Below are 19,016 nucleotides of genomic sequence, written 5' to 3'. Positions count from 1 at the left end.
TGCATTAATACGTGAAGGCGTATGAGAATAATTTGGTCATAAAAAGATTTATTTGACTTGTAATAAGTTAGTAATAAATCATTGATGGTCAATATAGATTTTTTTAAAATTTTTTATTAATATTAGCAAATTCATAAATTTTGACTAATGAATGGACTAATTTATTAGACGGAAGCAAATTCCAAAAATGTTATATGTAATTTCTCAAACTACAAAAATTTACATATAATTAAACCAAATCTTGATAAATTAGAGTGTAATAATCCCATTTTAAAAGATTGAATTGGAATAATAAATCGTTAAATTTCGATCATCTTCCCGAGGCGTACCCATTACATAATTAATATTAAAAATAATTAATAATTATATTAATTATATATTAATCATTAATATTAAGTAAGTCAATTTCATTAGCTTTCACTAAGTTTTCATCCAATTTTTGTGTTGAACAGATCAAAAAGTCATTTTGAGTTCTGAATTATAATTTTAAATATTATTTTAGATTTTTTTAAAAACATTTATATGGACTATTTATTTTACGCATCCTCAGATTTTTTTTTATATTTCTTCAAACAATTTCATTAAAGAATTTAGTAAGAGTAAAGTAGTAGTTTTCACACTACTGTCTAGGAGGTACATAATTATTTTTTATTTGAAATAATATTTATGATTTTTTAAATAATTATGAGATATTTATAATTATATCAAATCTCGAAAAAGAAGTAGCTATGATTTATCTTTAATAAATAATAAAAATCAATAGTATCTTAGTTTATAGTAAGGCTGATGCTCCATCAACAAATCTTGAACTCATGGGTTTGAGCGTGACCGATCGTAAAGATGTTTGTCTTACTATATGTGGATTTATTATAATTTTATTTTATAATTTATTTATATAAACTTATCGAATTTATACTCCCAAACTTGAATATACAAGGAATATAGCCCATGACCATTCATGGGCGCTCCTCCAGCCCAATTACACCTAAAATCAAAGCCCAAGTATTCTGGGCTGGCCCAATATTAGCTCTTTCATTGCATTTATGGGCTTCTTTGGATCAACAAGCCTGCTAAGGTCTCAACGCCTTTTTCATGTCAAATGAGGTCTGATTCAGTTGAACGAGAATACTAACCAAACTGTACGATGTGGAGATTTTCAGCATTATTTCTTTCCTTTTTTTTCTGAAGTATTTTAAAATTTCGAAAGGAATCATATTTTTCAGACATATGAAGGTTTAAAAAGGTCGGAAAGTGGAAAGTTACATGATAAATAATAAATGTGAATTAATTATTAAAAAATAAATAAGTGAGACGTTAAAAGATTACTCTACTTTAATAATAAAATAAAGATAAAAGCATAATAATTATTTGATATAAGAGAGTGTAAATTTCAATTGATACCCCTTATTTAGTCAATTGATAACTCACCCTTATTTTTCTTTTTTCCTAATGTTTTATTTGATAGAAATTAGATGAAGTATTAAAATAATTTTTTAATTACTAAAAAGTAAATTAAATTTGGAAAACTTCTCAACAATTATTTAAGTAGTGAGGAAAAAACACAAACAAAAGTCACATAGTTTTCTGAGTGTTAATTCATTTAAGAACTATTGAAAGTTTGTTTTTCTTCTTCCTTTTTTTTTTTTTTTCTTCTGGATAAATTATAACAAATTTTATGAGATTTGACATAATTACGAATATTTTTTTTATTTAAAAAATTAAAAATACCTTTCAATATTTGATGAAATTATGCAACTCTTGAATGGAAGCCTGGAATTGTGAACTTTACCCTAATTGTACTTTTTTCTTTTTTTTAAAAGTGCAAGTTTTCAAATTGGACGAGATGAAGCAAAATATTTATAAAAAAAACAAAAATTGCCCACTTAATTTATAAAAAAATAAGTAAACTTATAATTTATAATCTATAGGATATTTTGGTCAGTTTATCATAAAAAAATGAGTGAAAACATAACAAAGACTAATCCTATTGCCCCTTCATATATATTCCTCCATTGATGTTAAGGTTAATGGTGTTGGTGGATGATTATGACCATAATATATATATATATTTTTATAATACCATCATCGTACTACATTATATTCGTACTCATTTTTATACCCACTTACTAGCCATAATTCCCGCATTCTTTTGTAACTCAATCACATTATTGTCCATTAAGCGTAGTGGATGTTTTCGACACCTGTAAAAGGGGCACCATTCTTCTTGTTGACGCACATACATACACAAGATATCTTACACGCAATTATCCTAAGAGGAAGTTGTTATTTCTTGTGGAGTTTTGGACTCTACAGTTTGTCCAGAGTGAGTTAGAGTTATACAATATTATCGAGCTGTTGTATTTTGGAGAGGACAATGCAAGAGTAATGTTGCTGAACCGATAAGAATATTTTGCTGCAGTGGACTTGAATCTCCTTAAAGAGAGCAAGATATTCATGCCTCAGCCCAAAGATACCTTTTATTTTTTCAATTGTAATTGTTATTTCCACAAGAATTTTAAAGGGATTAAGTGGCTACAATTGAAAAATCAATGGATGTCAATATAGGAGATTTCAATAAGCTCTTTCAGTTCAACAGTATCAATTTCAAGAGTCGAAGGGTAAAGTATCTTTTCACCTAAGCCCCTCTAGGTTTCTTCTATCTCATTGAAAAGAATCCAAATAAGATAAATGACACTGGCATGAATGATGATGAGTATGTTGTCCATTAAGGCCTTGTTTAGTAAGCTTCATTATGCTGGATATCCTCCCTTTTCCAGACCAATGCCCCGTTTACAAAATGTTATAGCGGTTCAGTAAAAATCCTTACGGCCCAGTATCGAAATCCCACTCATCTAGGTGAACAAATCCAAATCAAATACAGAAAGAAATCCAGATTCTACCAAACAACCATTATTCCTATACGGACCAGTAACAAGGACTAAAAGAAAGTGGGAAATTACATCAATGATGTATTCAAATGTCGATATTGTCTATAATGATCATTAGCCTATCTAATAATTTTTAAATTATTATGATATAATATATTCTACTGCAACAAAAATTTGAAAAGTATTGCAGAGCAAGTACGATACTGAATAAGCAAGTGTGAAAAAATCTATTGCTAGAATATTTTATTTTTTTATTCTAAATGGTGGATAACAAATCAATAACAGAGCAAGCTCAAGACTTTATCAAAATTGTTGGAGAGCTCATGCCGGAGGACACCAAAATTTGATGTCACCTTGTTGTTTGTTGTATAATTGACAAACTCCCACCTCCATATAACAAGAAACGAGGGGCAAAAATACACATATGTGGCCACCAGAGAGCAGTGCACAATCTACCACAACCCATCCTGAAAATACAATAGCCACGTGATTTGCAAATTATTTTTTTCAAACCAAAGTTGACAGAAAGATGAAAATAAGATTTTTCACAAATTATGTGACTATTTTCAAGAATTTTGTAAACAATGAAACTGAAAACGTGTTAGACCTAATTGCTATGTTTGTTTTTATTTACAAATTATCTTCGAGGCGAGTCAAAACACACTCAATATTTGCCATCATTCAAAAATATCTTATTTAGGTGTTTTAAACTGTTTTAGCATAAATATATACGTATATATATACACATATATATACACAAATATATATAAAAAAGACATGATTTTGATTATGAATTGACAATGAATAGTAATTTTTGTCTTCCAAAACACAACATTAAACATACAATACTTATTTTAAATTATCTTAAAAATAAATCCAAACATACATAATATCTCTAACACACACTTATTTATGTTTGTTTTTTTTCTCTCTATCTCCATAAAACACAATAAAATACTTAGAAAACGAATCCAAACATTATGAATTAGTTGTGAGATGAAAAAATGCAATTTCCCCAATACTACATCAATTATTTATTTGAGGAGATATTTTATATTATATATATATAATTCAAAATAAAAAATTCAATTGTAGATGAAAAGGTCAACGTCGAATTCAATGCTGCAGTTGCTTTATGGTTGTCAGAAAATGACCCTATTCTTGTCTGGAGATGGGACTTTTTAAGCCACACACACACAAGAAACTCCCAAAACCTTAAAACAATCAAAAGAAAAAAGATTGACATTACACATCCATTCGTACGTATATATACAAAATACTAATATACATACATATATATATATATATCAGTCTGTGTGTGTGTGTTCTAGGAAAATACAGAATTGAATTGTGATCACATGGATGCATGTGAAATTGTTGGAGTGGTCTCGTGTTTTTACTCATTCATCAATAATTATAATGTATACAAACTGACTATTTTTTTCATTCCCATTTTTCAATTTTTAAAATCTTATTTAAAGTGAAAATACGTTTATTTATACGTATTATATTAATTTAATATAAAATATAATTTTATAGTTGATGCTACATTTTGCTTTGTTGGCACACAATTAGCCACTTCAATTGCTGGTGGTTGAGATTAGAGTTTAGTTTTGCTTTCATGGCACTCAATTGGCCAAACATTATTATTATTATTTTATTTTTATGTTGATATATATGTCTATATGTTAAGTTCTTCAACTGTCTGTGTTTTTTTTTTATTATTATTTTTTGAAAAAAGTATTATTTTAGTCCGCTAAGTATGCCTAATTTTAATTTTAGTCTGATAACTATGTCCATTTTTATTTAGATCCAGTAACTTACGAAATTGCTTACTTTTAGTCCTCTTGTAGATTTTTGGACAATTTTACCCCTATGAGTGCATGTGGCTAAAACTGCCTTTCAAAAGTTGCATAGGGGTAAAATTGTCCAAAAATCTACCAGAAGACTAAAAGTAAACAATTTCGTAAGTTACTAGACCTAAAAAAAATGGATATAGTTATCGGACTAAAATTAAAATTAGGCATATTTAGCGGACTAAAATAATATTTTTCCCTTATTTTTCAGCCTATTTAAAGTTAGGAGATCAAATTATAACTTTTTGTCGTATCTGAAATATTGGCATTAATGTGGTAAAATATTATGTAAAAATTAAATAAAGTCTGCTAATTTTTTAAAAAAAATAAATAAAAAATTACTCGAATAATGATCGAAATAATAGAATTTCGTGATGTATGGTCGTTTCTCATGATGATTGTCGCGAAGGGGTTGGGTCCTTCTTGTAAAGATAATCACATGCATAGATAAATTATCCTATAACTCCTTCAAAATTAAAAATATGTCTGTTTTAAAGTTCCACCGTGAATGAAACAAACATGTGAAGGGCGGTCCTCCATTGCAATTCGAACATCACTGCAAGAAATAATGCTAATAGCAACGACATATATTCTTTGGAAAACAGTGGATTTCTTTGCTATGTGGATTAACAACAATTTTAGTAAGAATTTTATTTATTAATTTATAATTCACAAGGACATTTTAATCAGTTCACCACAAAAAGATAGATGAAAATCTAACGAAAACTAACGGATATGGTTAGTTGTCATACGGTTGTTAAAATCAATTAAGAAAAGTATTGATAATTTTTCAAACAACGAGGGGTATTTATAATTATGTCAAATTTATAATTCATTTTATTTATATTAATAGGAATTTAGGATGTTTCGATGTTTGTTTCGTTCATGTCTGTCGCATTGGAATTAATGTCCCATCTAATAAATACTCTCGTGATAGTCCGTAAGGGGATATTTGGTCAAAATCTTTATGGTGGTCCCTATTTTTTAATTACTTTTTTTTATCTTAATTTATAATATTACAAGTACATTCTCTGGAGTTATAATTGTAATTATAAATACACATTTTATTTAGAATCAAAATTTCACAAGTACACTCCATGAGGTAAATTACATCTGGAGGGTGTACTTATAATTCTGCAAAAGATAAATGATGTTGAAATTAGTAATGATAATTTTGTTTGTTAATATATCATTAAAGTTAGAATTTTTTCAAACATCTTCATAATGTTTGTATTTGTTTTTTGAGTGTTTTGTTGTATTTTGTGGAGATAGAGAGAGAAAAACAAAGATAAATAAGTGTGTGTTACAGATAGTATGTATGTTTGGATTTATTTTTGAAGATAATTTAAAATAAGTATTGTATGTTTAGTGTTGTGTTTTGGGAGACAAAAATTATTATTCATTGTCAAATTATGTCTTTTTTATATATTTTTATGTATATGTATGTGTATATATATATATATGTATGTATGTATTTATGCTAAAAAGTTTAAAACACCTAAATTAGGTGTTTTTGAATGATGGCAAACATTGGGTATGTTTTGACTCGTCCCGGAGATAACTTGAAAATGAAAACAAACATAGTGCTTATATTTTGATCTTATAAGCCCGTTTATCAAAATTAAAAATAAGGGAATATTATTTGAATCAGACTGCAACATCTCATACGTGTCACATTTCACAAAAAAAAAAATAAATTTATAATTAATCAAGAATTAAAAAAAATGCCAAAATTTTGAAATCCCATAAAGCTAACTACTGATGATGCATCATCTTGATCATGAAAATCAACAACTTTTTTGTGAAATTCACATGAATGCATGTGGGCTTATACACACATAAGTACACACACAAACACACATTGTGGTCCTTATCAAACTTCCGTCACCATCATCAAAACTTCCCTCCAAAACCCTAGCTGTGTGACACTGATGACACTCATCATCATTGCTATAGCGATTTGAAGAAACCGACGGTGTGATCGGATGGTCATACTCAACCGGATCGCCTGTTGCTCCTTGGACCCAACAACGCCCTCTTGAAAGGATCAATGCGATATGGTTTAATAATTTCGTCTATTTTTCATTTTTCAAAGGGATAATTATCACGTTCCCGTTCTTTAAAACTTAATATAATTACATATAATTTTTTTTATACATTAACAAATTGCACTTACTATTTTTAATATTTCCTTTCGTCTAATAAATAAGTCCGTCCGCTAATCAAAATTTATCAAATTTGTTAATATTAATTAAAAAAATATAGATACAAATCTACATATACACTCGGTTGACTTATTACTTATTTATTACAGTAATTATTCCTTATACGTTTTCATGCATTAATGCATGTGAAGATGCATACTTTCATCGTTATAAGGATAATTTTATAAAAAAAAATTATAAATCATTGAACGACGAAATATAATTTACTTTTTTTTAAAAAAAAAAAAAAGAAGAAGAAAATGTTTAGCAGCACCATCTCACATGTGCCATAAGTGGGTGGGGCTGACTGACAATGTAGCACATGACACAAGAGTTTGTTTGCCCATTAGGCTGTTTTTTTTTTGGCTCTTTCTGCCCACTTTAATACTTGTGGGGTTCCCTTTGCATGCTCTCATATATTTCCCTACTTTAATTTTCTGAAATCATTTAATTTTGGACATACATCACTCACACTTTTAAATATCTTTAATATTTAAATATTCTAATCTAAATCAATATTTTTTTTATTAAAATAGCAAAATTGCATTCTTTTTAATAATCTTTTGTTGCTTTAGATTATCAATTTATATTTAATTACTAAATTTGTAAACAAGCATATTAATATATAATCATAATATAATTTTTTATCGTATTAAAAAGAGGTAAATAAATTTTTTTAATAAAAAAATATAATCTAATAACTAAAAAACAAGATGAGAGTATTTACGACTCGTTCGATTTTTTTCTTATTGTAAATTAGTAGTTAGATTCAGATATACGCTAAACATATGTTCCTCATTCCGTATTTATATATGTAACTCGAATATATAAATAGAAATTACGAAACAAAAAAGGGTAATTTTTCAAGAACTCAAACTGATTTAATAAAATTGATTATTAATTATCGTAAGATAGAGAAGATATTTTAGACCACGAAATAATTATTGATTATTTATTTGACTATAGTTATTAATTATTCTATTTTTTTTGTATCAATATTATTAATTATTATAAGATAGAGAAGATATTTAGACCACAAATACAAAATAAATAGATAAAGTGGGCACCTAAGTTGCATGCATCACAATCTGCAGCAATCACAAACTTTTGCCCACTTTGTTTGATAAGTGCGATTCTTCTCATCACTTAAATTGGTTATATTTTTCCAGATTTATGATTTTATTACTTTTCTATTTTTTAATTTCTTTTAATTAATCTTGTTAAAATTTCAAAATATACTTATAATAATATTATTAATAATAATAGTAATAGTTATAATAATTATTATTATTATTAGGGTTAATTACATAAAGATCTTATCTAAAAATGTGAAATTACACTTTTCTCCAAAAAATTTTTAAAATTGCACTTACATCCCTTAAAAAATTCTTCATTTACACCTAACTTCTTTTGGTTAGTGTTAGATAGAAAATTCCGACGTCATAACAAAAAGTTAAATGAATTTTTACTTTTGCTCATTAATAATTTTAGGTATATTTCGTACTTATAAGAGAATAAATATAATATATATATATATATAAAGATAGAGAGGGGTTAATATTATTATATTATTTTTTTTATAAATACAAAATTATTCCATATAAATGTTAAATTCGGGGTAAAACAGCATTTTTCTGTCAAATCCAAATAAATAATAATTAGGCGTAAATGCTGGATTTTGAAGGGGTGTAAGTGTAATTTTAGAAAAATTTTTTGGAGAAAAGTATAATTTCATATTTAGAGATAATCTATCTGATAATAAAAAAGTATGGATAGTTTGTTTAATGATATCAATTGATATTTTTAAAGGTGTATGTGTAATTTTCCAAAAAATAATAAACGATATTTAACATTTCTAATAAATGTATTATAATTATCCAAAAAAACAAAAATAATATGGGAAAATAAACCATAAATTAGTGGATGTAAATGCAATTATCCCTTTCATTAAACTATTGTTAACTTCAAAATGCCACCTACCAAAAAACAGATAAGCTAATGGATAAGGACCATTGTGGTAGTGAAATTACAGAGACGCCCTTCACATTATTAAACCAACATAGTAGTTGGCATGTTTCCATTCATCAAATTAAAACAAATATGGATAATTAAATTAAATAATGTTAAAAAAAAATTAACCAAATACTTTAAGAAAGAGACAAATGACATCCACACCCTTCAAAATTAAGTTCAATTATACAAATAAAAGACTATAAATTATTTTTTATAAGCACAAGACATATCAAGTAAGTTATATTTATAAAAAATATTGGAAATATTTGTAAAATTAACCTTATAATAAGGGGTGTCAATGTAATTTACTTATTTTAGAAACATTTTGATTATTGGGTTGTAATCTTATGAATTGGACAAGTGGTTTATGGAAATTAAATTAATTAATCTTCGTAATTATTAACATATTGAGCATTTAAATAAAAAGATGTAACACCAAAAATTGGACAAAGACCACCTAAGATGAACTAGAATATTGGCCGCCATCGGCTACCGATCCGCCGCCTCCATTGCCATCGGAGTTGGCGCCGTTTAGGAGTCCCGTCAGAAAAGCCATAGCTTTGACTTGCATTTCCAAGGCCGCAATATAGTCAATCGTTTCTTCTAGAAGATTCGGCAGGGAGAGATTCTGGCATCCAGGAATCAGCCGACTCAAGGACCGCACTTTCCTCTGCAGTGGCGGCAGTTTCCTCTGAACTGCCGGTTTTTTAAACCTGCCGTCCGGTCTAGCGGCTCTCTTGTGTTTCTTGTTGATCTGGGCTAGCCGGCGCCCTAGCCGGCTGGTCAGCATCGCCCGACTCCAGCGAGTTCTGCCCTTGGCGGAGACGGCGAGGACTCGGTCTGCGGCGTCGCGGACGGAGCGGACACTGGCGTCGGCCGAATCAGGGAAACGGAGGTGGCGCAGTGCGTCGGAAAGCTTTGCCGAATAGACCTGTTGCTCTGTTTCGGTTCTCCATCTGGCCCCGCACGGCTCCGCCGGAGTTCGGGCTGCGGATTCGCGCCCCATTTTTCGTCGCTTCTTACGAGACGGACTCGAATTCGTATCCGGATTCGATATTAATAAGGGCTCCACCATGACTAACCACTCTCCTCTCTCTCAAAATCTCCGACTGAATTCGACGGCGGAACCTGATCAGTCAACTGCAAACGGAACGGATAAACAAAAGTTCAAATCACCGATGAAGAAAGCAGTAGAAACGAACACCAATCTTCACCGATACAAAAACAAATCCCTATCAATTTTTCCAAAACAAGAAATAAAACCCAGAATTGGATTACGCAACACGAAATTGCAGATCAATATCAATAAGAAGAAAAAGAAACAGTTATGTTATCTACCTTCTTTTTATTGATGGCTCAAAAAGATCGTAGAGGCTAAGGCTTCAGTGCAAGCCGAGTTATATACATATATATATATATATATATATGTGTGTGTGTATGTATAGGGCGGTGGGTTTGGAAGAAGAGTGGACGTGGGAGAGAGAGAGAGAGAGGTATGGAAATGGCAGTAGTGGAGTACTAGTGGGGTGGGGGCGCGTGGTCATGTAAATGAAATGAAGGGGTGGCGGAGAAGACGACAGCCCACGCGTCTTTACCTTATTGCATCCCGCAATCTGCCTTCTGCTCCGAATTCTCATGTACTTATATCGTGAGTTTAAGTCTTACCAACATTATATAATTTTATTTTCTAAAATAAATTATAATCAATTCTTTTAAGATTTATTAAATTCTTTTATTATTTATAAAATTATAAATGTTTTTATGAAATTATAAATGCACTAACAAATACATTTTTATAATGAGCTGTCACAAAAAAATAGTTGTTAGGATATTTTAATTTAAGAGAATATTATTAATTTTTCAAACAAAAAAGGTATTTATAATTATGAAAAATTTCAGGAGAGCCTGTTGTAAGTTACCTTATTTTATGATAGTAAATTACAATCATTCTTTTTAAAGTTAGACATAATTATAAATATCTACTCTTTGTTTGTGAAATTAAAAGTATCTAAAATGATTTTAAAATTTGTCTATCAACGAGCACATTCTTTTTAAATTATAATTTTACTTATATTTTTAAAATTTTTTAAAATATTTTATTGGACTAATATCATACGGATTACTTAGTTTATCCATTCTTATTTTTTTATATATATATATTTCCCAACATATTTTTTGTAAAAGCATATTGGGTAAAGTAGTAATGTCAATCTCACTAGTTAGGGGAAGAATTTTAAAAAACGAGAGGGTATTCGTAATTATGTACTAAACATAATTGTCACTCAAGTTTAATTTTAAGGTAAATTACATTAACATCCTAAGATTAAATCTAATTATACAAGCTTTCCTTGTTTTCTACAAAATTATATGTCCACCACCCCCCGCCCCTCCTCTAGAGAAAAATTATATTGTGAGGATATACTTTCTCACATGCATTAACCCGTGAAGACGTATGAGGGTAATTTAGTCAAAAAAATATCTAATCGACTTGAAATAATTTAGTAATAAGTCAATTGGGGGTAAATATAATTTTTTTAATTTTTTATTAATATAAGCAAATTTGGTGAATTTTAACTGATGAAGGGATTGATTTGTTAGACGGAAGCAAACCTTAGGGGTGCTAGATGTAATTTCTCAAATCACAAGTAGTCTACGTATACTTATTAAGATAAATAGAACGAACTTTCTTAATATTTGACACATAATTATAAATACCTTATTAATTTTAGCGTCGGTCCAGTAACTTACTGAATCTGTTAGTTTTCATCTTTTTGACAATTTTAGACCTCCATTCAATAATTACATAAATTCATCAAATATTAGGCAGGTTATAGGTAATTTTTCAAACAATGAAGCAGTATTTAAATTATGCCATTTCGTGAGAGCCCATTGTAACTTTTAATTTTCGTAGATGCAAAATGAATAATGTATATATTTAAGGTGACAAAACCGACACGTCAACATGTAAAATAACAAAAATACCCCTAGAGTTCAAATTGGAAAAAATAAATAAATCAAGAGCAATGCATTTAATTTTCCTTTGAATTCAGACGATCCAAAAATTAGCATTGCTTGCAAAGGTAGAAAAACAAATAAACATTGTGATTAGGCATATGTTAGTTGGAACTCCCCAACTTTTCTTGATTATGAAGTTAGAGCAAAAAACACAAATAAAATAGTGAATTAAACCTAAACTTTCATTTTTATTTTGTGTGTTAGTTTACTCATTATGAGAGTGTAGGAGGAGTTGTTGGTACCATATGGTTGTCTACATCCTAAGTCACATTTTCAGGTTGATGGACACGGAATATGCTCGTTGTGTGTGCATAATTAAATTTTTTTATTATATTTAATTTGTTGAACGCGAAGAAAGAAAAATAAAATAAATTAGTTTTAGATGTGTATGGATAATAAATTATTAATAAAACTAAGCATAAATTACAATGAGTTTTATGAGGTTTATCATAATTACAAATACTCCATCGTAGTTTAAAAAATTATCGATAGCTCATGAAATTAAGGCCGTATACCAAATATCTCCCTACAGTGGCTATCACGAGGAATTATTTGTTAACTGCCGTTAATTTTAGAGGGATATTTGTATTTTTTTTCAAACAACTAAAGATTTTTGTAATTATGATAAACCTCAGGGGAGCCTGTTGTAATTTTTCTTAAAATTAATTAATGAAGAAATGGTTTTTGTGGAAGAAATATATATATATATATATATATTAGGTAATTCACAGTATGACAACATGATAGTTATTTTGGCCCGATCTTCCCCTTAATAAATAGTATAGATATTAAAGTTTAAACCGCCGTTAAGTCTTTCACATCTCACTTATGTTAAAACACGCAAAAAAAACATAAGTAAAAGGACTAAAGGAGTAAATTAGTAGGGCTCATTCAACACAAATTTTCATCTCAACAAAAGAAAGGGTAACTAATATGGATACCTCTTTAGAATTAGGTCTAATTACATAAATACATCGTATTTCATATTTTTTTAATTTAATTAAAGGGTAAATTATATTAATATTCATTAAAATTAAGTCAAAATATACAAATACCTTATGTCTTTTGCAAAATTATAGCTACACCCGTAATTTTATAAAAGAAAAAAACAAAAGATGTTTGTATATTTTAATTTAATTCCAAGTGATGTCAATTTACAGATAATTAGATATATAATAAAAAAATTAACTTACGAACACGTTGCCTCGATCACTATTAAGTATTAAGCAAGAATAATTTTTATTTTGTAAACTACAATAATTTTTATAATTTTAATAGTGACGATATTTAAATAGTTGTTATTAGATATAATTAGTATTAATAAAATTGTACATATATTGAAAAATTAAAATTATTATTTTTGTAATGGATATATATCCTACTAAAGTGACTTAATTTATCAAATATTTGATAATTTTGGTACATAATTAAAAAAAAATCATATGATTTAGCCTATTATTAGTTGCTATATATATAGGGGGCACATTACCCACTAATCATTGCCTATAATAAAAACAAATGGGAATGGCCCATCACAAATTTTGCATTTTTTTTCTAATCAAGTTGTGAATATTTTATTAAGAAAAAAATTGATGGGTAATGTATTAATTTATTTTTAGGTTATTGGCCTTGCAAGACACGACAAGGAGACATAAGACTACTATATATATATATATATATAGTGTTAATATATATGTATATATTTATGGTATTACAACCAGCTCCCCTCAAATTTAACATAATTATATATATTCATTATTTAAAAATTATAAATACCTTCGTAATATTTGATGAAATTATGTAATTTTTTGGATGAAAAACTAAATTTCTCAACTTTGTCATTTTTGAATAAATACATTGAAAAATTGTAAGAAAATCGGACGAGATGGATGAAAAAATAGTTAAAAAACAAGAAAATTATCCACTTAGTTTATAAAAAAATTTAATTGTTAGACATCTGTTAACATAAGAGGTTATTTGTAATTTTCTAAATAACGAGGGATATTTATAATTATGTAAAATTTTAAGAGAGCTCGTTGTAATCTACTCATTATATATATATATATATATATATGGTTATTGCGTTTCCTTTTGGCCTTATTCTAAAGAAATAGATTAAATGTTTTGTAATTTTAACCCCTTAAATTAAAATAATAGTATATTGTTGATACAAAATGAATCAATTGAAGTTAGTAGTATTTTGTAGTGCAATTTTCTTGTAAAATCAAATGAATAACATACAATTAATCAGATAAATTACATCCACATTTTCTATAGTTAAGTCTAATTGCATTCCCCCCATACTCTTTGCAGAATTGCAACTCAACCCCCTAAGCTTGTGATTATAATTTACATCATATCCCATCACGAATAAAAATTTACATCAACACCCTCTGATATAAATATATGAATAATCACACCATCACCAGTAGAATCACACAAACTTATGATTTATTTACACAAATCATCCCTGTCTTTCGCATAAGAAACTACCCCTAACAGATCAAAAATAGGGATAGTTTGTGCAATGATGCTAACGTTATTAGGGTGTGTATATGTGTGTAATTTTTCAAAAAAGTAAATTTGGTAGGTATATTTGTAATTATCTAAAACACAGAAATAATTTGTACGAACAGATCATAGATCAAGGAGTATAAATATAAGAAAAAAATACAATTTTGGTCCAGTTTCCTAAAGACGATGGCAATTTTAATCCAGGTCTAGTTCAAAATAGCGAATCAGAATAACAATTTTCAAAAAATAGCAATTTAATGACAAAATGCCCTAATTTTGCCAGAATCGCACGTAAATTTGGGGATTTCTCCAAGTAACAGCGAATTGGCGTATGTCGAAGTATTTTTTCAGCCGATGCTTACCCCTTGCCACGAAAGCTCTGGCTGAAAAAAATACTTCCACGTAAGCTAATTCGCCGGCTTTTGGAGAAATACCTAAATTTATGTGGTCACATGCGCATCATGTGTACGATTCCAGCAAAATTAGGGTATTTTGTCCTTAAATTGCTAATTTTTAAAAATTAATGTCTGAATTCGCTAATTTGAATTGGACCTGAACTAAAATTACCACCGCCCCTAACAAGCTAAACCAAAATTACATTTTTCCCTAAATATAATAATCCCTATAACATATATAATTGTTGTGCAATGCCAGACTGCATCGAGACATGCTGCAATGCCTTAACTAAAATTTTAACCTTATTATGTGATTTGAGCAGATAAATACACATTGATTAATAATATTTTACAGTATTTAATATTATTAAATGTGTAACATACAACTACCCATCACATGCTACTCTACTTGATTAATAATGTAATTATTGGATAATTGTTGCTTTAATTTTTAGATTTTGTCTTTTTTTTTTTTGGGCAGTCCCCCAATTTTCATGTAAAATGGTTTTAATAATTAAAATACATTTGTGGGTTTAAAACGGCGTATAACTTGGATTTTATTTTTAAAAAGTAATATTTTTTTCTTGGGGAGAAAATTAAAGGAAAGAATTATGTGTTTATTAAGAATTGATATGGTTATTTAACAGTAAGATTTGAAGAAGAAATGGAGATCTGAGAAGTAGATGGAAGCACAGAGATCTTACACATGGAAGTTTCCTTTATTAGGAAGCAAATCTTAGACAGATTTGTTGTGTCTTCTGCCAACAACAACATATGATAATGTAATAAAATAATAAAACAGAAGAAAATTTTTGTATGAAATAGTATATCCAATTTTCAGAGTTATAATTGTTTTTTTAATTATTTATGATTATGGACAGCAATTTTAAAAAATTATCTTTGTAGGTAGCTGAAATACAAGGGGTGATGGATGCACTTAGTTATTATTTTATTTTTTTATTAAATGACAAAATAATGAATTGTACGCGACATCGTTAATATTTAAGATAGAAATTATATTATTTTGATTTTACGTAGCGTAAAATCAGGCAGTTTTAAGTATTTTATCATCAAGAGTTGATGAAATATGACATACTTGAATACTATCCAAGTGAGATAATGTGATGTAAAAATTTAATTTTATGACGATATTATTTTGTTATATTATGATTTAATTTTATGACGATATATATTTCATTATCTATATGCGTGAAAATCATTTCTAATCATAACAATAATAATAAAAAGAATTATGATTATAAGGAATCGAACACGGAATAATGAGTCTAAATACTTAGTTTCAGTTGACGAAAAATATATATTCGAATTTTAATCCTTAGTCAATCCTTTAAACAAATTTATAGAAATGTAAGTCGAGATCAAAATCAAGGAGTCATACATAGATGCAGGGCCCCAGAAATCGAAGGATGTGATACGTAGACATCACCAGTTTTTTGAACAGATATAACAGTGAAATTCAGTAGTTCAGGTTATTACCATATGAATGATTCATCAGCTAATGTGCTTCTGTCAACTTTTTACATAGGTAAACCTCAGCGAGGTTCATTCGGTTTTCTTTGTCAGCAAATGTAAAATATGCTACTAAAACAATGAGCGACACTTAATTTGAGGATGCACAAGAACAATGGAACACATATGCTGTTCCTAAGCCGGCAACCTTTGAACAAGAATAATTACAACATCGGTGATCACATATTACTGTCTGCTTGCATTTAGTATTTTGCTAATGGAGCAAAGATGAGTGTACCTTATTGGGAGTCAGCGAGGGAGTGGACTTTGCGAATTGTATGTAGGCGATTTAGGTTTCACGACGTATGGCAGTGATATCTCTGCTGGGGCAGCATCCGGGATGGCCTCTTGGAAAGATACTTCAAACATCAAAGGCTGATACAAACAAACCTCATCTTCCTTGCAATAGTATACCTGCAAATGAATCAAAAAGTTTAAATGGGTACTAACAGAACAACTTTTATGTGCACGCATTAACCAAGAAAAGAAAACAAAAATAAAGCATACCTTGCAGTAAATTCTACTTTTAGAAGATGAAGGAGAGGATCTTTTGAACTGTATGACTGCAGATCCTTCCGTGCTGATAGTTCCATCGACAGGATCAACTAATGCGGCATTTTCTGGTTCAAATTCCACACTGAATTTACTTTGTGCTTCCTACATATGGAATATACAAAGTTGATAACTGTATGGATGAAAAAGTTGAGACACAAGGATTATAAGATTACGATGCACGACGCAAGTGAATTGGTAGAAGATAATGACTGTTTAATAGTACAAATAACAGAGGACCTACAACTTCAAACAACAGAAGTACAAATCCACAACTAAAACTGAATGAACATGGGAAACAAGCGAACACAAAGTAATTTATGCAATCTCGGATCATCATTAGTGACCAAAGTAGGCCACAACGCATCAAGATATTGCAGAAGGAAATAATCTTGATTTAACAATGACATTACACTAACATCGAAGAAAGAAAAAGCATAACACAAGCACGAGAAACAACGGCATTACACTAGCACCTAAGAAAGAAAAAGCATAACACAAGCACAGAGAGAAAGAGAGAGAGAGAGAGAGAGAGAGAACGAGAACCTTTGACAAATGGTACCCTTCTGGTACTGATATCTTCAGACATAGTTTGCCTTCATTGGATGAACCACCATCGATGACTATGGTCTCTGTGTCAGCTGCAGATCTCCTTCTAAGGCGCCTCAAAGATTTTGATTTTGGAACTGGAGGTTGGACACCTTTCAACTCCAAAGTAAGAAGCCTTGGTTCTCCGTTGTTCAGGTCTAAAACCCTTATTATGCTGTTATTCGTATCTGCTATGAATATTCTTCCTGACAACCAGAAACAATGTAAAATATAAGGTAACGTAGCTTTCTTTTTCTGGAGAGGTGAGAGACATTTAGATGGATTCCAATAGCCATTGGTGAAAGGTGAAAAAGGAAATTGGACTGACAAATTTGGGATAGAGGGAGGAGTAGTATGGATAAGAAGTGCTCAACAAATGCCCTCCATGCTTTCCTGATTTACAGACTCATAATTTCTTATTCTAGGAAGTTGCACCATTATATTGCACATATTATAATTCAGAGACTTTCTTATTGAAGCTTAATTTAATATAAATATAATATGACTTACAAAATAAAGTCTATGAGCATGATAGCCTTTTAGTTTCCCATACGTTAACTATTTGGCATTTGCCAGCTAGTTGTGAGGTATTTAATATATTGCAACAACTAAGAGTGGTGAAGTTTTTGTCCATGATTTTCTAACACTAACAATATTCTTTCCGGTCCTGAAATCATGAATCCTTTGCAAAGATCAAGCCAAGATCTGAATTTGTTCATCAAAGAATAATCCAATTTCCCATAAATCATACTGCAGTTTTGACAGGAGGCACAAGAATGTTGAATAATTACACTTGCATTTTAGTATTGAGCATTACTCGGTGGTCCTGTAGATGTTACTCTGAAAGTATGATAGGACAAAGTATGGGGGAACAAATATCTCAGTGTGTCATGTACTTAATATAAACACCTAGTCAATCTTGGGGTTAATAAATGCAGAAATCAAGAAAGCGACACAGTTTTCACAATGTAAGTAAGGTGGAGTTGGGATTGTCTTGAAAATTTGATGAGATGTCTATAAGTCATGATTAGTTTTCGAAAGGCATATTGTGTGAGTTGGGTCACACCATGTCTGACACAGGTAAAGCAAGGTAAACATAGAGAGAAGTTGCAAGAGGCAAAGGATTAATTCATGCATGAAGCATATTTATTCATTCAATAATTCTTGCTAAAAGGAACACCCATGTTGTGGCACTTCCACCCAAAAAGTAATGAGTTACTCCTTTAGAAAGCATCTCTGTAATATGTTCTATCACGAATTTCAGGGAGTAATACAATGAGATGATATGAGATACTTTAAGGGGTCCAATAGGAGATACCTCAGACGTAGGAGGGTTCATAGAGCAATACACAATGTTCAATGTCAGATGGCTTCTACAGGGAAGTCTAGTAACAGATAAGAAGAAACACAACCTAACAGTCACTTTCACTCATTATGGAAACATGAAAGGGCTTATTTTTA

At 29.5% G+C, this 19,016-nt stretch overlaps 2 protein-coding genes across 3 annotated transcripts in view; both read right to left on the bottom strand.

The window, feature by feature from the left end:
* Positions 1-9,325: 9,325 nt before the first annotated feature.
* LOC105172436 (transcription factor bHLH149) lies at positions 9,326-10,577 on the bottom strand. The gene is made up of 2 exons (XM_011093858.3): positions 10,300-10,577; positions 9,326-10,101 (listed from the first exon to the last, which is right to left on the bottom strand). The coding sequence occupies exon 2, from the start codon at positions 10,034-10,036 to the stop codon at positions 9,419-9,421; it is 618 nt and encodes a 205-aa protein (XP_011092160.2). The 5' UTR covers positions 10,037-10,101; positions 10,300-10,577; the 3' UTR covers positions 9,326-9,418.
* Positions 10,578-16,350: 5,773 nt separating this feature from the next.
* Positions 16,351-19,016, bottom strand: part of LOC105172437 (haloacid dehalogenase-like hydrolase family protein) — a 36,393-nt gene continuing 33,727 nt past the window's right edge. For both annotated transcript variants that reach the window (XM_088885802.1, XM_011093859.3), the window contains exons 26-28: positions 17,514-17,761; positions 16,923-17,072; positions 16,351-16,829 (exon numbers count right to left, since the gene is read on the bottom strand). In XM_088885802.1, the coding sequence (XP_088741928.1) occupies positions 16,665-16,829; positions 16,923-17,072; positions 17,514-17,761 (563 nt within the window). In that variant the 3' untranslated portion in view covers positions 16,351-16,664. The remainder of the gene's footprint in view (positions 16,830-16,922; positions 17,073-17,513; positions 17,762-19,016) is intronic.

The sequence above is a fragment of the Sesamum indicum genome, linkage group LG10, assembly GCF_026168435.1.
Source record: "Sesamum indicum cultivar Baizhima isolate 11 linkage group LG10, ASM2616843v1, whole genome shotgun sequence".
NCBI classification, from domain to species: domain Eukaryota; kingdom Viridiplantae; phylum Streptophyta; class Magnoliopsida; order Lamiales; family Pedaliaceae; genus Sesamum; species Sesamum indicum.
This window is presented reverse-complemented; position numbering and strand designations above follow the sequence as displayed.